The 18,073-nt window shown below is 41.4% G+C and overlaps 1 protein-coding gene across 3 annotated transcripts in view; it reads right to left on the bottom strand.

Moving 5' to 3' along the window:
- Positions 1 to 16,602: 16,602 nt before the first annotated feature.
- The window catches only part of ZNF385B (zinc finger protein 385B), a gene marked incomplete at its 5' end in the record, with an annotated part of 302,804 nt that continues 301,333 nt past the window's right edge, over positions 16,603 to 18,073 (bottom strand). For all 3 annotated transcript variants that reach the window (XM_080798477.1, XM_080798479.1, XM_080798478.1), the window contains one exon: positions 16,603 to 18,068. In XM_080798477.1, coding sequence (XP_080654603.1) covers positions 17,850 to 18,068 — 219 coding nt within the window. In that variant the 3' untranslated portion in view covers positions 16,603 to 17,849. The remainder of the gene's footprint in view (positions 18,069 to 18,073) is intronic.

Raw genomic sequence — 18,073 nt, 5'->3', positions numbered from 1 at the left:
TGTATTGGTACTCTCTTCCATTTGACCTTCCCTCGGAGACTCGCCTGATTTTGGTTTCCTGTCTTCTGTGGTTTGTTCTCTCTACTTCTCAAGGTGACTAACCCAAGAAATATAGAAATTCTAAACATAATTCCTAACTTCCATGGGAACAAAGGAAGCAAAGCTAAATTGTTAACTCTTTTAAATTTAGGTCTTCTATTTTAAGCCTCCCTGGGGTTCATGCTGGGCACTTATTGGTTGTTCAGCAAGCAGATTAATGTATTTATAACTTTGTTTGGCTAACTCCTTTGGCTTTTCTATTTCCTCATCTATAAAACTGGGATTATATTATCTGATTTTTCAGGTATATTGGTAGGTACACATGAGAATATTCACAGTGAAATGCCTTGAAAAGTAAACTTATCATGTGTATGTGACATCTGTACTTTCTAGAAGCAGTTCCTTGCCTATGGCTCCAAAGCAGTGACTTATATCTTGGTCACCAGAACAGTCACAGGGTTACATCAGACCACCCAGAAGAAGGAAATTCTGACAATCATAGGAAGATGAGGTGGTCAGAGGGAACTAGTTACAGATGGGGTGGGGTTGGGGGTGGAGGTGCAGCTCTTGGTGCCCCTTACATGGTATGTTATATGTGCTAATATTTTGCTTCCATGGAAGACTGGCTCTGTTCCATGTGTATGTGGACATATTGCCTGGATTCTATTTAGGAACAAATAAAAGTAGTTAAGAAATTATGGACATTTGACTGGTACAAATGGAACAAGAGAACACTTAGAAATGACATTGCAAGAGTATGAACTTGAAATCCTATTTCTTAATACACAGATAAGGGATGCATTTAAGTTGGCCATCACAAGTTCAAATTTATTAACCATATTAAATGGTTCCATGAGAGATAAAAAAAGAGCCAAAAATTATATAGGAAAATAGCATGGGAGAAAAGTCCAGTGAAAAATTAAAAGGAGGCACTGACCTATATATGGATTAAATTAAAAAGTCAATACAATTAATATTTGTATTTATTGAGCAGTCAGTGCTATACCAGATATGGTTCTAGGCTCATTATATGTGACAGTTCATTCAATTTTCATAGCAACCACATGAGGAAGATGAGGAAACTGAGGCACAGAGAGATTAATGCTTTGCCCTATGTCACATGGTTAGCAAGAGGTAGAGTCAGTAGTTGAACACAGCCAGGCAGTTTGACTCCAAAGCCTATGCCTTTTTTTTTTTTTTAAGATTTTATTTATTTGACAAAGAGAGGGAAAGAGAACACAAGCAGGGGGAGCAGCAGGCAGAGGGAGAAAGAGAAGTAGGCTCCCCACTGAGAAGGGAGCCCCATATAAGGCTCCCTGGGGTCCCAGGACCCTAGGATCATGACCCAAGCTGAAGACAGATGCTTAACTCACTGAACCACCCAGATGCCCTTGAAAACCTGTGTTTTAACCAGTAGGTTAGATTAAGGAAAGTGTTTCATGAATATCAAAGGTCCATACAAATTCAAGGTGTTATGGTCATGATTATGACTAGAAGGTACATTAGAGAGAATCTATCAGAACCTTCATCTTGCACCTAAGGGAACAGGACTGGTAAACTGACCTGCCCAAGATCACAGGTGAACTCATTTGCTGTATGTGCCCCATCCATATTGTCAGCACCCTGTACCACCCTCACCCTATTATACTGGGAGCATGAATTCTAACAATTGTGTTGCAATTCTCTTTCCTGCCAATGCCGTCATAAAATCGTTCAGTGCATTGAAAGAAAGAAAATATTGGCAAACCAGAGAAAGGAGTTAGATAAACAGTAGCAAAGGGACAACAATCTCTCCATGACTGAGCCTGCTTCTTGGAGTAGAGTTAGTCCTAAGATCACCTAGTCTGTGTGGCTTCCTGACAGTGTGGGCTTGGATGAACACCTGCACATTGACAGACTGCCTCCCACCCCCACCTCCCTCCCCTCCTTTCCAAGAGTCGTGTGTAGAGATGTCTCCCTTAAGGACTGCTTTCAGTATTTGTTTTTAACCATCATGATAATGTTAAATGGAGAGATGCTAAAAACATTAGTTCAATAAACTGACGTTTACTCCAGAAGTGCTTCCATATCTTAGATTAACTCCAGTTCTAAATCCCAAATCATGATTTAAAGAACGTCATGATTAGGAATAACTTGGGTATCCCTGGGTCTCCCCAGCCTGTGGGAATAAATGAGATCCCTGAAGTGTTCATGTCCATGTTTTACTGACATGGTGCTGGGCTCCTTGCTTGGATAATCCCCCAGCTCCCAAGACTTTGGTGGGTCTCCCATGAGTGTTCTATATGTGTGACACTTCTTGGCATCCATGCTCTGCGGGGCACAGCTGTGCTCTGCAAGGCAGCCGTCCAGGGCTGGTGGCTGTCCTTCAAGTGTCTGGGGTGGAGGGGATGAGACTATCTATTTCTCAGAGTGAAGTCCAGACACAGGATCCCAGAGCAATGTCATCTGGGGGCCAGTGAGTTATGGGATTGGGTACAACAGCCTCCTCTCTGCCAAGAACAAGCTTGTGTCCAGGGCACTGGGTAGAGGTACCATCCTCACTCGATTCTAAGAAGTAGAAACTCTTAAAAAAAAATGCCCGCTGAATCCACGGAACCATAGATGGTGAGGCACAGGTAAGTTTCTAGGAGTCTGAGAACATCCCTGCGATTGTGTAAGAAACTGAGTGTTGTAGATGCATATGTAAATTTTTCCATGGAGGGGTCTAATACTTTCAGCAGATTCTCAAAGGGGTCCATGAGCTGTCTCCACCCCACTTCCTAAGGTAAGCTCCTCACCCCAGTAACTCTGTACTCCCTCCCTGTTCCCCTCACCCAACTTAGGTCAGTGAGAGAAGGCTGTTTGTTCTGCTCTGCAAATAAGTATTTCTTTCAGCCCTCTTCCCCCTACCTCTGAATATGCTCAAATATTCCAGAATCCAGCAGAAGACTGTGGACCTGAAAGACATCTTTGCTACATGAGTTTAATTAAATTTAGAAAAGGTAAGTTTGCACATTTTATTGCCAGTCCTCCTGCATTTGTAGCAGAGGTTGTATTACCATTTTAAAACAGCCTTGGGGGAAAAAAAATCCTCTCTCTTGGAAAGAGTGACAACTTATTCTGGGGAAATAGTGGTAATGGAGAGTGTTGATTCAATTAATTTTACTGTCTATCTGCATCGCCTGGGAACAGGTAAAATAACGAAATAAAATGGTAACATTTCATCTTCATGATCTCCACAATCAAGTCAGGAGGAATTTAGTAAATTGTGGAAACCACTGTGTAAGGGACAGTTCAAAGAATACTAATGAGATCTTGAGGTCCCAGGATTCAGAGGCACACCTACTATGGTTCTCTCTGAAACCAAGCTCCAGTGGGATATGGGGGCATTTGTAAGGCAAGAAGCACGAGATGGTCCTTGACTGGGGGGTACCCCATAATAGATAGGTGACAGTAGGAGGTAAGGGGCCAGGAGGAAATTTGGGAGGAGGTATTAACTCTGTAGGATCCTTAATACTTCTTTAATTTACAATGATTCTTATTGAATTCCATCCTTTTCCTATTTTTTTTTTCCTCCAAAGTGGTTCATCTAATTGATAAATGGCCTGTTTGTCTTTTCCCAGAATATCCCATTTCCTTCAAGGTGTCTTTGGGGACCACAGGAAAATGCTCCCCACTTACTTGTGGGGACAGCAAGACCACAGGCTATCTTGTTCTTTGGGCAACTATTGAAATGCTTCTCATCTGCCTCCCTGAGAAGGAAATGAAAAGTGCATTGCATTCAACAGTTGCTGAATGAAGATTTCCTGCAGCTATTGTGAATCGACCAAGTACATCCATGGTTTCTGCAGACCATTTACTCACCTTAACTAAAGCACTGTCCCCACTTCTCCGCAAGGACTTCTGATCTTCAGAAAAAGCCAGATGCCTCCCGCCCCTACGGATTCGGACTCATTTTAAATCGTCAAGTTCCAGTGTTGCCGAAGAGCTTAGTTAGGCTCACTACCTGGGTTTGCTTGTAATAAGCAGCGTTTTACCTACTTTTCTTGCTCAGAGTGGGCAAGCAGCCTGTGGTTATGAGACACAGGGTGGGGGGCACCTGCAGGAGATCCCCTGGGAGCTTGGTCCCCAGAAAGCCCCACAGTTGAGGCTCCACATGCCCTGTGACCCTGAGCATCCCAGCCGTTCCTTGTGGGTGCCAACCCTGAGCATCCCAGCCGTTCCTTGTGGGTGCCAACTCTGCTCACCCCCTCTGCATCCGCATGCTAGCAGATGACGGTTCTTAGCTCTTAGGTGTGAAGAGAATGAAAACACATGCGGGGGTAGGGGGCTGTTGATCTCTCTCTTCAGTGGCTCGTGTGGGCAGAGCTGCATGATGGGAGAGGCAAGACTTGGAGCCCTTGCTGAACAGGATTGCTTTTCTGTCTGTAATGCATGTTTTTCAGCCTTGCTTTAGTGTTGTAATGGATGCAGGAAAGGGAGTCACCTTATTTCTCTCAGAGATACTCATGGTTGGAGCACAAGGTAATCAGTCATCAGTGACACCCCTAAAGGAGAAAGCCCTTTGCCAAAGGATTTATATTTGGCAAGCAAAATGGGGCAAAATTCAAAAGAAGCAAAGAGAAAGTAGGGCAAGCACCCCCTCCTTCTCCGGTCTCATAAAATGCGGTCTCTCTCTGTTGCATAAAATATGACTCCAGCTCTGCTGTTGTCTCCAGCACCAGCAAGTATGTGTGGCTCTGTGTGAGGATCCCCAGGTGGCTCACTTTATAGGATCTGATTATAAGGACAGGAGGTCTCAGAGCAGAAATCAGATAACATTATCACGTGGGGGTTGGCAAAATTCACACTCAGTAGTACATAAAGATCGTTTATAACCTACTTGAGACTGTTCAACATATGTCATGATTCAGAAACGTCCACGACTGCTTAGAATTAGTATCTTTAGTTATTATTATTATTTATTAAGTATGTGAGTTCAGGGGAACCTGGGTGGCTCAGTTTGTTGGGCATCAGCCTTTGGCTTGGGTAGAGGCTCTCTGCTCTGCGGGGAGCCTGCTCCTGCCTCTCCCTCTGCCTGCTTCCCCCCTGTTTTGTGCTCTCTCTCTTTCCCTGTCAAATAAGTAAATAAAATCTTAAAAAAACCCCACAACAGTATGTGGGTTCATTTTTCCCCATCCTCATTATCAGCATAATATAGCAGAAGTGACCTAATGTACCCAAATACTGCTTTTTGATATGAAAACCTTCCTGACTGACCTGAATCCAATACACTGACAATTTCCTATGGTGATTTTTGGGGTCAACCACACAGGAATTTGTGTAGGTTGTGGACGTTTTTATAAGTAAAATTATTTTGCTCTAGCATCAATGGTCAACAGATTACTATGCACTGCTTCAGGAATTTTCTATTTAGATAAGTAATTTTAGGATATTTACTTCCAGAGTTTATACTTTTCAATCAGAAGTTTAACAACACATTGATAACATTTTCCCCTCAGATTTCATAGTGCCATCATGCTGGACGACAATTCCAACAGTCTGTAGGTGCACCCATGGGGGGATTAGACCATGTCAGAGGAAAAATAGGACATTGTTTAACAACATCCTAAAATCTCCTCTCCTCCCCCACCACTCATGTACCTCAAAAGCTGGTTTGTTGGTTTTGTTCCTTGGGCTTGGAAGATGTATTTTGCTCTCAAATAACAGTGATAGGAGACACCCAACTCCTCTTGCCTTCATATTCGTAGTTCCTCTTCAGCTCTAAATGATGACTGTATCTCAAGCCTGGCTCTTATTAAGATCACCTGGATAGTTTGTTTATTTTCCTATCAGTGCCCGGACTCACCACCTGAGATCCTGATTCAGCTGATGTGATGCTGAGACCATGGCTCTGATAGGTTTTTAAAATTAATTAGTTAATTAATTTTTTTAAGATTTTATTTGAGAGAGGGAGAGAGCATGTGTATGAGTGTGGGGGAGGGGTATAAGGTGAAGCAAACACCCCACTGAGCAGGGACCCAATCCCAGGACCCCAAGATCAAGACCTGAGCAGAAGTCAGACACTTAACTGACTGAGCCACCCAGGTGCCCCAGCTCTGGTAGTTTTTGAAACATCCTCAGGTGATGCTGAGTCAGGATGATGTCCTCTAGATTAAACTCATCTCAGCATTAACAGAAATTAAATTCCGGTTAATACAAACAGACACGTGTAAAAACAAACCTAGTACCCGAGACTTCGCTCTGTTTGAAGGTCCTAGTAATCTCCTTTAGTACCAGGTGGGAATCTCGTTTTGTTTTAGTATTTTCCATATAGTGTCTGGCACATCATGGTTTGTAAAATGAATTAAGAAGATGATTATTTATTTTAAGCATCTTATTCTTTTAAAAGATTTATTTATTTGAGAGAAGAACAGGGCAGAGGGAGAGGGAGAGTCTGAAGCAGACTCTTTGTTGAATGTGGAGCCTGACATGGAGCTTGATCTCTTGACCAGGAGATCACGACCTGAGCAGAAACCAAGAGTAAGACGCTTAACTGACTACACCACCCGGGCGCCTCAAGAAGATGGTTATTTTTTTTTTAAAGATTATTTACTTGTGTGGTATAACAGTGATTTAGCATATGTTCAGACGCCATTTCAATGACATCCTCAATGTACAAAGCCTATGCAACACCTGAAAGTAAGAAAGGGGAAACAAAATGCTGCACTGGAGCAGTCACAGTAGAGGTTCAAAAGACTAAGAATGGTTCTGGTCTCGGGCTTCCCGGGAGCATCCCTCAGGCTGTTCTGGGAGCTGTGTTCTTGCTGCGCACACAGTTCTAACACTTTGTCGGCTCTGGTCCCCCAGTCCCAGAAACTTAGGAGGTGAGGAATGGCTGCTTTGCAACTTGACACTAAAGAAAACGACACGCCAAAAAAGCAGACAGTGGAACTCGGAGAATATTGTCGTCTGGGACTAGCTAGGATGAGAGCAGATCGTTCTCCATTCCCAGCAGCTCCGGCTCTGGGCCCCTTAATTCCTTCTCTACCGGACTCACTTGTGCGAGTCACCGTGCACGCACGGTCTGGGGAGCTGGCCCAGGTGAGGGCTTTCAGGGCCCGAGAGAGCATCTGCCTTGGCTGGGGGCGGGGGCAGCAGAGGTGGCCCTGGTAGTGGCCACAAAGGTGGTGGTGGTGGTGGTGGCGGTGGCAGTGGGGGGGGTCCGGAGTGCACTGGCTGCTGTTCGGCTCTGCTTCTGTGTAGTGGTTTTTGCCGCCTGGAACACTCCATAGTTTTTAATGACTGAGGCCCTCCTTCAGGTCATTTTTGCGGCCTCAAAGCTGTCTCTGGTCCACATCACCTTCTCCAATCCCTCCTTTTTATTTTCCACTGGAAAGAGCTCCCTAAATGCAAATCTGATCATCTTACTCCCAGTTAAAATCCTCTAACGATCCCACAGACTACAGGATTTCATCCAGATGTCTGTACCCGGTTCTCCATCACTGATCCTCAGGTAACCTCCCAGCCAACTCTCACTCTTCCTGCCTCTCATTTTTAGAGCTAGGCCCTGCTCACAGTTTCCTCCAGACTCTGTATCGCACACTTCTGTGCTTTTGCTCATGTTGTTCCTTCTTCTGGAATGCTCTTTCTTCTTGCCATTTGAGCTATTCTGTCCTCCAGGTAGTTTTCCTGGGCATCTCCTCCCTCTGCGCATGTGCGCGCCCCCCCCCCCCCCGGACTTCCCTGCCCCAGCCCACCTCCTCTGAGCTAGTTGTCATTCCTTTGCTCTTATTATAGATATACAACATATACATTTTGATGTGTATTTATATTTCTTTTTTTCTTCTCTTACTATATATTGAAGTACTGTTCTATGTGTGGCCTCCACTCTCCCCCGCCCCCTCCTTCTCAACATGTTAAGCAGCCCGAAGGCAGAAACCATTCTTACCCACTTACTGTCTTTCCAGTGTCTGAACATCAGCCATAAGTGGCTGTTAAATGGGACTAAACTGAAAGCGCTTTCCTATGATATTACTCAGATGTCATGTCTCAGCAGGAACCTCTGTAAGTAGTTCATAAGCTCTGTGTTTCTACAAATGGTTCCCAGGACTTGGACATGAAATTGGCTGCACTGCACTCAGGCCGAACAGGGAAGTCGGCAGGAGGCCGCCTGGGATGAATTTGTTACTTAATCTCTGTGGTCTCGGTTCCTCATCTGTTTCTCACAGATGTGCGGTTCCTGCAATGGTTGTCATACCAATAATATGACCGCTAAAAATGTACTGAGCACTTACTATAATTGTTTTCACTTGATCCTTACAGTAAATTTTGGTTTATGCCAGGCAAGTAGTACCCCCCCCCCCCATTTTAGAGATGAGGATACTGCGTTTCAAACTTGCTTAAGGGAACGTGCCCCATAAGTATAGGCTCTGGGGCCTGTTATTTGGGAATTCTGATTTTTAGCCCATTGTTCTTTCCATAACTCTAGGACATCTTCTACCTATGTGTCACCAGGGACAGTTTTAGTGGTGAACTTGAATCATCCAGAAAGGATTATAGCCAGTATATCGTGCTCTAAGAAGGGAGGACAATCACTAATAGCTTCTAGAAAGCGTTCTATCTAAATATTTAAATAAAACCAAGAGATATTTTGTTCCGAAAGGATTAAGATCCATGCATGTGAAAAATAAACTTATGTTGACACGATTTCCTGATGTATAAGTCAACTATTACAGTACAAATTTTAGTATCATAGTAGGCTTCTTAGAATCATGAAATAGATTCCTTGAAAGGTATTCTGGAATGTTCTCCTATGTTTGTGTAAAGTCACGCTTTCCTAGTCCATAATAATAATGGGTACATTTTAGAGATCACATTGCAAGCCACCTCAGTAATCTTACTTTTCTAGAATGGCTACTACAGATCTAGTCTAAATCTTTCAAATATACCCAGAGCCGCTAATCTCTTCTTTCTCTTCTTAAATTAGAGGTATTTTGATTCCTCTATTTGTCTCAAATCACTAGAATCACATACTACAGATGATTTGTTTTGGTTTTGTTTGTTTTGCTTTTAAGTAACAGTTAGATGTAGGATTTTGTTTGCAAGGGGAGAAAAAGAAAGCAGATTGATTTTGAGGGCATTTGAAAATCTTTACTGTTTGCCTCAAAGTATTTGGTTGTTTGGAGATGGAGTTCCTTGGAGTTTTAGCCTGGAGTTTGGTCTACTCAAGGTAGTCTTTGGAATGTTAACTGCTTTAATGTGGACTTGATGTGTGGTGCTGGATAGACCCAGGAGTCTATTGGCATCCTGAGGCCAGTAAAGATTTCTTCGATTTTATGAGCTAGACTGTTCTCTGTCTTCTCCATGTGACCCCGGATGGGGAGATTAGGGGAGGGGCGGGCCTGTTTAGGATGCAGTTTCTGGGCATCACTCCCATCCTCTTAAATAATAATTTTTGGGGATGGGACCCAGTAATATACATTTGAACAAACTCCCCAGGTGATGCTTCTCCACACTACCCTTTCTGGAACTATATTCTGCATTGTACTTTGTACTTCAGTGAAGACTCATCAGTTAGTTCAAGGTTTTTTGCCCGTAGACAAAGCAAAGTAACCCCCTTATTAAAAAGTCTTGCTTTCTGGTTTGAGACCAGTGGCATTTTTTCACTCATGCTCAGTGTTCGACTTCCAAACTGATTTCAGTGCTTAACTGCTCAGTGTATTGATGGAAAACAGGCTCACCCATGTTGTGAAATGTAAGCGTGAGAGTTGAAGCTAGCTTTTTGTTTTAACGAAGATGTGAACTTGACTCCCAGCTATCTATAGTGATACTGCATCTCAGAAGAGCCTCCTGTTACCAGAAGCTACAAGGAGGAGCCTACTGATCTTTGTCTCTGAGAGTCAGAAATCAAAGTGCAGAGTGTTTATTCCCTAGAGGGTTTTCCTATTTATCGTCTAAGCTTCTGTGTGAACATTGTCTCATGTGCCACCTGTTTATATTTACTGGAAAGTGAAACAGTTATTGGCATCCAAATAATGAATTCTCTTAGGGAGAGTGTATGGATAGTATTCTGACTCTTTGTCAGGAAAGGGAGGCTGCATTTTACATTGTCCCTTTATCATTTGAAACTTTGGGTCCTTGTATAGGTTAAACGCTATCAGGGACTCTTCAAGGAAATTTTCCTAAATATTCCTACTTATATAGTATGTGTTCTTTTCACATGCAGTTCTTCCCTACTGCCTACACTGCAGAGAATAAAACATCAGATAAATATGCCTGGGATAGTGGTTCTCTGATGGAGGGAAAAAGGAAGCCTGCCTTTTCTTTCAGTTGGTGCCCTAGTCACCAAACTCTATATGCTATATATAGGGCAATACTTATGCTATAGTAAAAATGCAATTCCAATCAGCAGTGAGAGATGAATGTATTTTGATCTTATAATAATGTCATTACTTGAAATAAATAGGCACCATCTTTCACAGTCAAAAAATAAACGAGCCTATGTGAACCTATGCACTGGTCATACATTTCCCAAAGAATTGGTTGAGCAACAACAGAAGAGCCCAGAACATGGGAGAGAGCTGGTAAGAATCTGTGTGAGATGCATTGAGAATCATAAACCTCAAGATACTATTCACTGGGACACCTGGGTGGCTCTCTGGGTTAAGTGTCCGACTCTTGGTTTCAGCTCAGGTCATGACCTCAGGGTCATGAAATCAGCCCATCTCAAGGGCCCATGCCGGGCTCTGTGTGGAGTCCGCTTGTCCCACTCCCTTCTCCTATACCGCTCCACTTCTCTCTCTCTCTCAAATAAATAAATAAATAAAATGTTTAAGAAAAAAGAGGCTATTTACATTAGTTAAGTGATTGAGTGTTTCTTTTTTCAAACTAACCTAATTGCAGTATTCAACATGCCAGAAAAAAAGTTTTTCTCAAGGCAGGAAAAAAGTCTGAAATAACACTAAAGCTCTTTTCCTGCTTTTGTTTTTATAATTAACTATTCTTATTTGTCATTTATTACCCATTTATTTTTCAGTTATAATTTCTTGGATTCTTGTAAAATTGTGTGTCATTGTGTGGTGGAGGTCATTTGTTTACTTATAATGGGACAACCAATTATAGTTACATGATTCTGAAACAGCAACATGTGTTCTTTATAGAAATTCAAATTCTACCAAAAATTAAAAATGAAATGTAGAGCCATATGGAAATCTACAACTCAGAAGTAACTTCCATCAATCTGGATAACCACATTTATCAGACATCTCTCCATGTATATATGCCAACATACAGGTGTAGTTTTAAAACTTATGAGTATGTTCATATTTAATATGTTGTTCTGTAACCCTTTATTTCTCCCACTTGGACACATATCATGGGCATCTCATCATGTCAGTAATTACAGAATTATGTCATCATTTTAATTTTTTTAAGTAGGCTCCATGCCCACTAGGGAACCCAACACAAGGTCTGAATTCATGACCCTGAGATCAAGACCTGAGCTGAAATCAAGAGTTAGATGCTTAAGTGACTGAGCCACCCAGATGCCCCATGTCATCATTTTATTTATTTATTTTTTAAAGATTTTATTTATTTTTTTGACAGATCGCAAGTAGGCAGAGAGGCAGGCAGAGAGAGAAGGGGAAGCAAGCTCCCTCCCTGCTGAGCAGAGAGCCCAATGCAAGGCTAGATCCCAGGACCCTGAGATCATGACCCGAACCGAATGAAGGCAGAGGCTTTAACCCACTGAGCCACCCAGGCGCCCCATCCATGTCATCATTTTAAATGGTTGTGCTATTTCCTACCACATATGGGTTCCATAATTTATTTACTCATTCCCTATGGATGAATATTTTTTCATTATTTTGAAACATACTTGTGCATAAATCCTTTTACATTTACAGGAATAGTATCTTAGGATAAAGTCTTGAACATAGCATTCTTGGGCCAAATGTTATATGTAACTGACATGATGACACATATTGACCAACCATCCTTCCACAAAAGTTGAAGCAATTTTCCTTACTACCAACAACGTCTGAATGTGTCCATTTTCCCATTCTCACTGATACAAGGTCTAGAAATTTTATATATATTTAGTCAACATTCTAGATTTTTAAAATGTTGATTTCATTTGTAGTAAGTGATAACTAACACCTTTTCACATTTATTAAGCATTTGTATATATTTTGTTTTTTTTCTGAATTGCCTGTTTGGCCGATTTTCCTATTGGATTTTTTGTCTTTTTTTTCTGGAAGAGTTCCCTCATCCCATTTTATGAGTTCTCTGTTTAATAAGGATATGAAACTATATTATCTCATGTGGATTATAAATATTTTTCTTAGTTTTTCTTCTATGTTTAATTCCTTTAATAGTGATTTTTAGTTCTTCACATCAGAAAGATTTTTAAAAATTTTTTATAATGGTAGTAATTTTTTTGCAACATAAGGAAGTTTTTTATGTTTTACAACTTGAAACTCTATTTTTCTTATATGGAATATAAGACATAAGTTTCACACATATTTGTGATACGCAAATACTTTGCATTTACTTTGGTTCTATTATTTTGGTATTACTTTTATTTGAATTATATCCTTATGAGTAGGAACATAAACTTACAACGAATGAATTTACTGTTTCTTTCCCATTACAGATGTATTTTTCTCTGAGTCTAAATTAATGCTAAAGACTCAAAATTGGCTAATTTGAGAGAATTTACTTAAAATTTAAAAATTAAAAATGAGAAAACAATTTCATTTGTTCACAGATGAAAATTTGCATAGTAAGCTATGATTTGTGGTGACATTTTACATGTTTTGTTTCATTCCCTTCTCAGAACCACCCTGTGAGTTGGGGACCATGGTATCTGTTTTATATGTGTGAGAAACTGGGGCTCTGGGAAAATGACATGAAATCATTTTCAGACATAAAGATCATAGAACTAAGAAACAGATGATATGATAGGATTTGAATTCATGTCTCTTGAATGCAAATTGTATATTGTTCTTTTTTTTAAGATTTTAAAAAATTTATTAGACAGAGAGCACACAAGCAGGCAGAAGAAGAGACAGGAGATGCCCTGCTGAGCAGAGATCTTGTTGTGGAGCTCGATCCCAGGACCCTGGGATCATGATCTGAGCTGAAGGCAGCTGCTTAACCAACTGAGCCACCTAGGCACCCCAAATGGTGTATTGTTCTTATTTAATTATCTTCCATCCGAATTTTACTTTTTCACTCTAATAAAAATGAAAAGGAGGTGTTTAAGGACTAGCTTGTCTAATCATCTGTAGATAAGTGACTTCTTAAAATGAATATGGCATGAAGATATTGTTACTGTATCCACAGAAGAGGTCTGACAACCAGAGGCTGATGTAGCTTGAGTACTTAGTGAGTAGAAGGATATATTGTATTGTCACCCTTGCTTTAGAAATTTTGGCCAAAGAAATCAGGGCAATTCCCTACAGTCACGCCCCATTGCTGCTGAGAGCTGGCATCAGGTCCCCAATGAATTCCTCCATGGAGCTAATTACTTGGAGAAAGGAAGGAGGCAGAGATGAGCATCCCTGGTGGAATTTGCTCTTACACTACCCAGCTCTGCCTCAGCCCACTGAGGTATCAAAACTGGTATTTTCCCAAAGAAGCCATGTCAACTCAGGGTAACTGAGGGCCATCATATTAACAAAATCAGGATCTGGTGGAAGGAACACTGAAGAGAGGCCAGAATCCACCCACCAAGCCTACAGAGGTGAAATGAAGTCCTTCTGCCTGTTACCAGAAGATGCTCATCCTTATCGAGGGTGTACATCTAGATGCTAACTTTCTCTGTCAAAGGGTTCCTGGTCACCTCTCCTCTCCTGCCATCATCCTTCTCTCTAATCACACCCCGGGCAGTGGGGGCCCATTTCTCAAAACATCCCTAAACTCAACATCCTCAGTGAGTCACTTTCGATTCCTGAGTGAGTGTTAGCACAACAGGATGTCCCCCTGATGCTCTATCAGCTCTGTCTCCTTAGCTGTTTTTTCCAGAGAGAATTTCCATGGTTCCCTTTCTCAGCTATATTCACTGTAGTGTAGTTCTCCTGAAAGCACTTTCTCAGAGAAAAATTCTACAGAAATGTAACCATTTCTGCTCCAGAATATAGGAATTCTCTGAGGGCAGAGATGGAGCAAACCAGGGGTGGTATGTTTGGTGCATAATACAAATGAAAATTCTGCTTTTTGCTTTTACAATAGTTTAGTTTTAAGCAGCTCTCAGTGTGGCTGTCAGTAAGGGGCATCTGTAACTACATTTTCCCCATACCTGGTCCTATCCAATGTCAATATATCATTGACTTTTATTTACTGCAAGTTTCCTCCTCTGACTATTTGTGAGTGCTTCTAACAATGTGCCTTTAAAATCTCGTTATTTAGTTGTGAATACCCAAGAGGCCACTTCTTTCCTGAAGAATCATGGTACTTGAGATGAAGAGGAATGCTCCTGAGACAAGGGTTACCTGATGTAGCAAGTAAAAATACAGGCTTAAAATGTGAATTTCAGATAAGCAACAAACATTTCATATAAGTACATCCCAAATATTGCATACTCATTTCTGGGACATACTTATACCATGTGCCATATCTTACTAAAATTATTAAAATATTCTATTAAAAATTATTCATTGTTGACCTGAAATTCAAATTTGTTCAGGTGTTTTGTATTTTATCTGGCAATCCTATCTGAGATCTATTTTCATACTCTACAGAGACCAGAGCTGGACTGTGTCAGAGTAAACAGCACATTTTTAACTTTCCCAGTAAGTGGAGAAGTAGAGTGGTAGCCTTTCCTCACTAAAAATGGCACAGGAAGAGCTATTAGTTCAAATACACACATCTGCTTAGGACTGAACCACTGTGCTACCTCAGAATGAGGGTGCACAAGCTATATCTGTTTGATAGTGCTGTATATATCATTACTTGAAGCTACCCATGGCTACTTTTGGAGGCATGCATTTTAATTAATTGCTATTCATTTGTACTTCTTCCCTGAGGTGATTTTTCAAAATCTTAAACTATAAATCTAATCAGCAGATTTCTGGGTCTATTTAAACACTGACATTTAAAAATTTTTGAGGATGGCAGTGAACATTAATGAGATAGAGGATATACAAGAGAAATGAAATATAATCGCTGTTGGAGTTCATAATAATAATAAAAAAAAATTCTCCAAAGTGTTATATGGAAACATTTCTTTCGGAGCGTGGTATTTCTAAGCCATGTCTGAAGGTTCAACCAAGGTTTAGTGTTACTAGTATAGAGTTGGAATGACTCACGTTAAAACAAGCAAACAAATTCTGAATATCAAACTGGAATTTTAATAGACTCTAACACTGACCTGATTATATATACCTAGAATATTAAGATCAACAATTTTCAAATAGTTGGATAACCTCTTTGATAATGGAAGCCTATTGCCACGGAGCACAGCTGCACTGCCATCCACTGGCCTTAACTTCTTAGAAATGAGGTTTTAGGTCCCCCCCTGCATTCTTCTCATTTAAAGAATTAGCATGGTGTGGGCTTATGGTGGGGAAAAAGGGGCTCTGTCATAGCTTTGTTACCACTCCTCTCAAAGTTCTGTAACAGAGTGGTAGATTAAAGATGGCCACAAATTCTTTGCTCTTTTTTACATTGAAAAGTGAATACTTTCCTTCCCCTCGAATCTGGATTGCCCTTAGTAACTTGCTTTTCAGTAGAACTCAGTATACGTGACATCCTGGGACAATTTTATAAGAAGTTTTTTTGACTTCCACCCAGGCCTCTTGAAATGCTCTCTCTCTGGGAGCCCTGAGTTACTGTGTCATTGCATAAGACCATGTAGCTGGACAGGCCATGTGTAGAGTTTGGCCTTCCAGCCACCATCTCCATCCAGGCACACATGTGAGTGAAGCCATCTTGGGCCTCCAGACACCAAGTATTACCAAGGGACTTCATATTGATGCCTCCTCCAATAGAAGAGTCCAGCCAAGCCTGGTTGGAATTCTTGACCCCTGAAATCATGACAGAATAAGACGGTAGTTATTTTAAGCCATTAAGTTTTGAAGGAGTTCATTAAGTAGATAACCGGAATGTATTGATGTATTGATCTTTACACTTAAACTTAAACTTTACACTTTACACTTAAAAAGAGAATGAAGTGGAAGAAAAAAGGGGTGGGCTGATTAGAGAAGGTGAAGGGGGAGGAGTGGAATAGAAGATCATTAATGCCTCAGACACAAAAGAAAGATGGGCTAGGGATTTAGAAGACTTACAGCAAATTAAAAAAAAAAAAATCAAAAGTCACAAATTTTTATCAGGCTACTACTGTGACTTAGGGCTATACTCACAACTTGGTCCGACTTCTTAGGGATTCAGAGGGAAAAGAGCAGTAAAGTCTTGCCTCACGCAGATGCTGTGAACAGAAATGAATAAACATGACAAATGAAAATGCTTCAAATAAGAGCTGAAAATGCTAAATATGTAAGGAGCAATTTCTGCACCTACTGAAAATCGTTCATCAGATGATTTCAAATTGAAGGTGTCTCAGGAGAAAATAACTTTGAAAACACAAACAGAGTTTTACTTTTTGTACTTTTATTGAAAAGGTACATTTAAAAAAATACACAGACGTTTTACCATTTACAGATTGCAGATATAGATGCTCTAAAAGAGTTCACTATTTTGTTTTATGATATCTCTTGCCCCTGATACCACAAACATTCCAGTCTTGTTGATACCAGTTTAGAAAGGGGGGCATGGGAGCATGACCTGCAACATATTTGGTGAACAGAAAGACAAATTGTTCGATTATAAATTTTTTTTTATCTTCTGTACATTATTGCATTAGGGAGCCACAAAATTATGTAGCATCATTACAAATGAAAACAGGTTAAAAATGAAGAAGATAATAATGTAGAAATACATGGATTCATTGTCTCCTTGCAGAATATGCACAAGAGGTGCAAAATGTGCAACCGAGGGAGCTCTTTTTTTCTGGTTGTATACATTTGCTTAGCAACTCAAACTAGTGAGGAAGCTACAAAATAAATTAAACAAAAGTAGCAAACAGGTAGTAATTATAGCTATGTTATATGGCTTTCTAGTTCTTTTAAATATCACCAAATAAAACGTGAAATAAAGAAAATACATTACTTTATCTTTTGTTCTCTTAAAGAGAAAATTGAAAGCTACTTTGCTTCCTAACATTTACACAGCAACTAAAAATGTTGAATTCAGACAGGAGATACAGAACTAGTACTACACAGGATACAACAGTACTTGGGTCTAAAACAGTACACAATCCCTGTCGACAATAGTACACCAGAAAAGAAAACGTTGTGATCCGTTGGTAAGATGGTATCCACAAGTAAGCACTTGTGTTCATCTAGTTTTGTTCCACACTAGAATGTGCCCCGTTGGATTCCAGAGTTATTTACAGACGTGTGAGGAAGACCCTAGTTTTCAAGTCTGTCAGGAAAATATTCCTTATCGTTTCTAAGCCAGATCACACCCATGGAAAAGGAGTCGGCGAATGGTATATAGATACATTGTTTTGTTTTGTTTTCTGACCGATACATTTGCAAGAAACCAATGATCTCAGAGACACAGATCGAGTGGGGGAGGGGCGGGGGTAAAGCCTGGGCTGCTCGGGTCCCTAACGGTGGGAGCGGTCCCTAAAAGCACTCTTGAGCCTAGTGAGCTGCTAGTCTTTGGAGTCGGGGCTGGGGTGGTGCGCCGCTTTTGGTGGCCGGGGCGGGTGGGGGGCCGCAACACCGAAGGCTCCCGCCACGGCGCCCCGCGGGCCTCGCTCCGGCGGCGGCCCGGGGCGCCGGCCGTCAGTAGGGCGCGAAGAGGATGGAGGCGGGCGTGGCGCGGATGGGCCCGTGGCCGGGCCGCAGCAGCGCGGGGGGGATGGCTGGCGCCTGGAAGAGCGACGTCGACGGCCGGGGCGGCAGCGACAGCGCCGACGACACCGCCGCCGCCGCCGCCAGGGGCGAGGACAGGAAGGCCGGGGCCAAAGGCTTCATCATGTCTTTCTGGAATGCAAGTTTTGCCTGAC

The sequence above is a fragment of the Martes martes genome (genome assembly GCF_963455335.1).
Source record: "Martes martes genome assembly, chromosome: 3".
Taxonomy (NCBI): domain Eukaryota; kingdom Metazoa; phylum Chordata; class Mammalia; order Carnivora; family Mustelidae; genus Martes; species Martes martes.
The sequence above is the reverse complement of the archived record's forward strand: the minus strand, read 5'-3'. Positions and strand labels throughout refer to the sequence as shown.